The sequence below is a fragment of the Dreissena polymorpha genome, chromosome 2 (assembly GCF_020536995.1).
Source record: "Dreissena polymorpha isolate Duluth1 chromosome 2, UMN_Dpol_1.0, whole genome shotgun sequence".
NCBI lineage: Eukaryota > Metazoa > Mollusca > Bivalvia > Myida > Dreissenidae > Dreissena > Dreissena polymorpha.
This window is the reverse complement of record NC_068356.1, coordinates 42,360,452-42,365,436: the sequence shown is the minus strand read 5'-3', so window position 1 is coordinate 42,365,436 and position 4,985 is coordinate 42,360,452. Positions and strand designations below refer to the sequence as shown.

The window sequence follows — 4,985 nt, the reverse complement described above, 5'->3', positions numbered from 1 at the left end:
TTACTACTGCACATAATGATGTAACTGCTGCACGTAATGACGAATGTACCGAACGTAAAGACGTTTGCACAGCGCATAATGATAAAACTACTACACATAAAAAATGACGAATGTACCGAACGAAAAGAAGTTTGCACAGCACGCAATGTTGTTGCTACTGCACTTAATGATGTAACTGCTGCACGTAATGACATATGTACCGAACGTAAAGACGTTTGCACAGCGCATAATGATAAAACTACTACACATAATGTTGAATGTACAGAACGTCAAGAAGCTTGGGCAGAACATAATGTTGTTACTACTTCGCGTAATGCTTTAATTACTGCATAAAATGACGAATGTACCGAATGTAAAGAAAATTGCACAACGCATAATGTATATTCCACTGAAAATAATGATTAATGTACTGCAAACAACGACAAAAGTCATATGAAGTCAGTAAAGGCGTTCCATATAATATCGTTACCATACGATCTGTACCCGGATAAAACTAACGGAGTTTGTAAACCTTAACGAATTTAAACATGAAGACGGTAAGACGGTATGACCTTGTAGATATTTTCGACGTAGCTTTCTAACCCAGGTTTTCACATTAGTTTACTTTTTAATACCAAGTAGCAAAACTGAAGGAGACACTTCCCGCCAGATGGCCCGAATGAATAAGTGGAATTTACGAATTTGTTAAAATGAGCAAAACTAAGCAAACGGAAAACGTTGTGTCTTGTCTTCAAAAAGACAATCTTATAATCTGAGAATCTTTTTGACTATCTGTGTTGTGCAGTATAGAATAAATGATGTACGCCACTGGGAAATTCCCACTATTTCTGCAGAACTCTTGTAGATCGTATACTTCTTTCATACTCCTTTAAAGGGGCCTTTTCACGATTTGGTAAATTGACGAACTTAAAAAAAGTTGTTTCAGATTCGCAAATGCTCGTTTAAGTTATGATATTTGTGAGGAAATAGTAATACTGAACATATACCATGCTCTAAAATATCCATTATATTCATCTTTTAACGATTTGAAAACCTGAAAATTATAAAGCGTTGCAACGCGAAACGATTGAATTATTTGGAAAGTTCTGTTGTTGTCGTTATATTTTGGGAAACTGCGAGGATAGCTTATACAAGTACAATATACATTCCGCCCATAGTATCAACACGGATGGTCGAGTAGTCTAAGCGGAAGACTTTAATTCAGACTCCAGGGGTCGGTGGTTCGAGCCCAGTTGTGGGTTACTTTTTTTTATTTTTTTAAATTGTATTCTTGTTTTTCTACTGGAGATTTTAATGTCCAGTGTTTACATTTATCAATATAAAGCATGTAATGACAAACTTCAATACATGCCAAAATTTGTGAGAAGGCTGATGAAATGCGACTTAGAAATATTCATAAAAGCATCCACGAATACGTCATAACTCTTTCATTTTATTGACGATCGTTTTCAACAAGAAAAACACACATTTAATATCAGAGCCGTATAGCTTAATGAAGATATATTTTTTGTTATTCTAGTAAGGTTATGTCCCATAATAACGTACTTTTAATATGTAGGGGATAAATATATCGAGCACAAAACTGCGTATTCCGTTATTTATTTTCAAAATTGGCAGCAACGTAATAATCTATTTAAAGCGCACCTATATTTATGATGTATGACGATATATATGAACAGCGCATGTCCCGAAACATTCGTTGAAACATGTTTTCCGCATGGACATGATCGTTTATTGATTCTCGTCTGCTATATAATCTCAGTGAATCGGTTATTTGCAACCAAAGTGTATGGTGAAACGTACAGATAACTCGAAGAAAAACACCAGCTTGTCTTGTCTTGAGTTGTTCCACTTGAAACACAAAAGGTGAAACAAAGAATTAAAAACGAAAAAGTCTTTGATACACGTTTAATGACATCGTTCGTCTTTTGTAATTGTACGATCTTATAAATTAATTATTAATTTCTTGACGTGAAATATCTTACAATAGAAATATTTGAGTTTTCTGTTTTCAGAGTAATAACAATATGGCGCTCCCAAACGGAAATATGGAGATCGTCTTCTCGTTTGACACGACCGGGAGCATGTCCAGTTATCTGGCGGAAGTCAGAGGACGCGTGTCTGACATGGTACAGCGCCTCCAAGCGGACATTCCGGGCATCAAAGTCAGCCTGTTTGCGCATGGAGATTACTGCGACGCTCACACCTCGTACGTCACAAAGTTCGTGGACCTCACGAATGACCTGCCTAAACTGGTTGACTTCGCACAGACCGTCGGCTCCACGGGCGGTGGAGACTCGGACGAGTGCTACGAGCTCGTTCTGCACGAGGTTCGAACCAAGCTGTCCTGGACGCCCGGCACACAGCGGGCTCTTGTCATGATCGGTGACTGCAATCCGCACGAGCCATCCTACAAGCAGAACACATTGAAGCTTGACTGGAGGAAGGAGGCTGACGCCTTGGGGAAGATGGGGGTTCGAATATACGCTGTCCAGTGCGGCTCATATTCAACATCTGATAAGTTCTACTCGGATATTGCGCGCCGAACTGACGGCCAGCATCTAAAGCTTAGTGACTTTACAAATGTATTCGACATGCTGATGACCGTCTGCTACAGAGAGAAGGGAGATGATCTGTTCCATGCCTACGAGAAAGAAGTAAGGGGACGCGGAGCCATTCACAAAGATATGGACGACATGTTTGATAATCTTCGAGACAAAACACCAGTGGCCTCAACTGCTTTGAGCGTGGCGGCAGCTCCGAAACTCACAAAGATCAGTTCTAAACCGAAAGCAGTTAAGCTCACCAAAACGGTGAAAGCAAAGAAATCTTTTTCAAAAGTACGCAGCGCTAAGGTCGCAAAGGGCGAAAAAGCTCTCACAAAACAGCCGCTTTCTGTCGCATTGAGGAAGTACTTCGTCGCAAACATGCCAAGACTGCGTCGTGAGAATGTCCCAGAATGCAACTTTATGTTGAAAAACCTGCGCTGGTCTTCATGGCAACATGTCATTTCGCCTGTTAATAAAGACACCATCTCACGCACCCGCCGCGGTCTGGGGTGCGGATACAGAGTTCCGCGGATATTCGGTGGAACAACAAAAGTCCCAGCCCTGTACGAAGTCGCTGTTCAGATAAAACAGCGGTCGCGAAAATATGTTGTTTTCAGCAAGTTCAGTGGTCGCGGCTTCTCCGGAAAAGTCAGCTGGGAGAAGCAGCTTTTTGGAAAGAAAGACCTCAAGGCACAGCTCGACAATGTGGTCCAAAAGAATTGCAACATCTTCGTACGAAGGGCCGTCGTGAAAACCACCAAATCACTTGATGAGATTGAGCATGCGCGGAAGAGATACGATTATGCTTGGCAGAAAATCTGTAATACACGCAACGGGCATAGACATGTGATTAAGACAAATATTGACATCTCTGAGTCAATGGAATCATGAATACACATAACTGACAATATTTAAAATAAAAACTCATGCGAATATGTAAAAAAGAGATATTAATGTAAATGACGACAAATAGTTATACCCGTAGTTAAGTTTGTTTCAGTAGTTAGGTGCGCACGCCATGCATTATGTACTCTGTTATATGCTTCTGAAATCCTTTGAAGTTATTTGTTATACTTACGGTATTGATAGAAATGTTAATATTTGTGTTTATTTCATTTTGTTACATGTCGTTTCTTATAGAAATTTTAAGCCCCTTATATTGTTCAATAATTGTACATAATAATATACATATTTCTGTTAATGTCGATGTTTTAAATAAACAAAACAACTCAAATTTAACATTTTTAATGAATTATGTTCACGGGAAACGGGAAGAAAGATATACTAGTATATTATAGGAGGTCATTCTTGCAGTGTCATTCCAAACCTTTACTGGATTTCCTCCCTTGACTAAAGAGGTTGATATCATTTTCATTCTCTTGTATGATGGTTACATTACATTCATATATGTGAGAGCCTGGAACGACAACTATGCATGGAGATTATATCACGCCAACTACAAAATACTCTTCTCTCATTGGCTGTTTGACGCCACATGCTAACCCCATATATTCTATATGGTGTCAGTACATTCTATATGACGTCACATGCTGACCCCATATATTCTATATGGTGTCAGTACATTCTATATGGTGTCAGTATATTATATAAGTTTTGTTATTGTTATATAATTTTTGTTCTTGAATTTTATATTTTCGATATTACTAGTTATAAAAAAACATTGCCTTTAGTTGTTGGCGAGATATAATCGTTACAGGGTTAGTCACTGACCCGATACGGGATATACGGTTCTGTGGAAAACCATATCAGGGCGAGACCGAAAGACCGTATATCCCGTATCGGGTCAGTAACTAACCCTGTAACTATCAGAATCACTTTTCATAATTTTTCATCACGACTGTCACGTGAAAATTGCGAATATGTTTGCGGATAACAATGCCATTTAAATACCGTTCATACTAATTGGACAACAATATATTTGACATGAATATCAAAACATATTTAAACTTTAAACAAATATTTCAATCCTGTTAAAAAAAATATTGTCAACCTCCTTACATCCTGCGCTGCGTTAACCGGTAATGGGTTATATCATGAATTTATATAAATTGAATAGTGTTCGAAATGCAACAGTTAAGGGTATGGGCATATTACTATTGCTGAGATGTGATATCATTTATGCGCTGACCGACATGCTCAATACTCAGCTGAGTGCACATCCAAATCTCATCAGTCGTGTTCTGAGAAAACTGGGCATAATGCAGTTGCGTAAAGTATCGTCCTAAATTAGCCTGTGCAGTCCGCACAGGCTAATCAGGGACGACACTTTCCGCTTATATTACATTTTTCGTTTAAATGAAGTCTCTTCTTAGCAAAAATCCAATTTAGGCGGAAAGTGTCGTCCCTGATTAGCCTGTGCGGACTGCACAGGCTAATTAAGGACGACACTTTACGCACATGCATTATGTCCAGTTT

At 38.8% G+C, this 4,985-nt stretch overlaps 1 protein-coding gene across 1 annotated transcript; it reads left to right on the top strand.

Moving 5' to 3' along the window:
- The first annotated feature begins 1,791 nt into the window (after window positions 1–1,791).
- Window positions 1,792–4,033, top strand: LOC127870262 (uncharacterized). Its single transcript, XM_052412898.1, has 2 exons — window positions 1,792–1,866; window positions 2,016–4,033. The coding sequence occupies exon 2, from the start codon at window positions 2,028–2,030 to the stop codon at window positions 3,438–3,440; it is 1,413 nt and encodes a 470-aa protein (XP_052268858.1). The 5' UTR covers window positions 1,792–1,866; window positions 2,016–2,027; the 3' UTR covers window positions 3,441–4,033.
- Window positions 4,034–4,985: the final 952 nt, after the last annotated feature.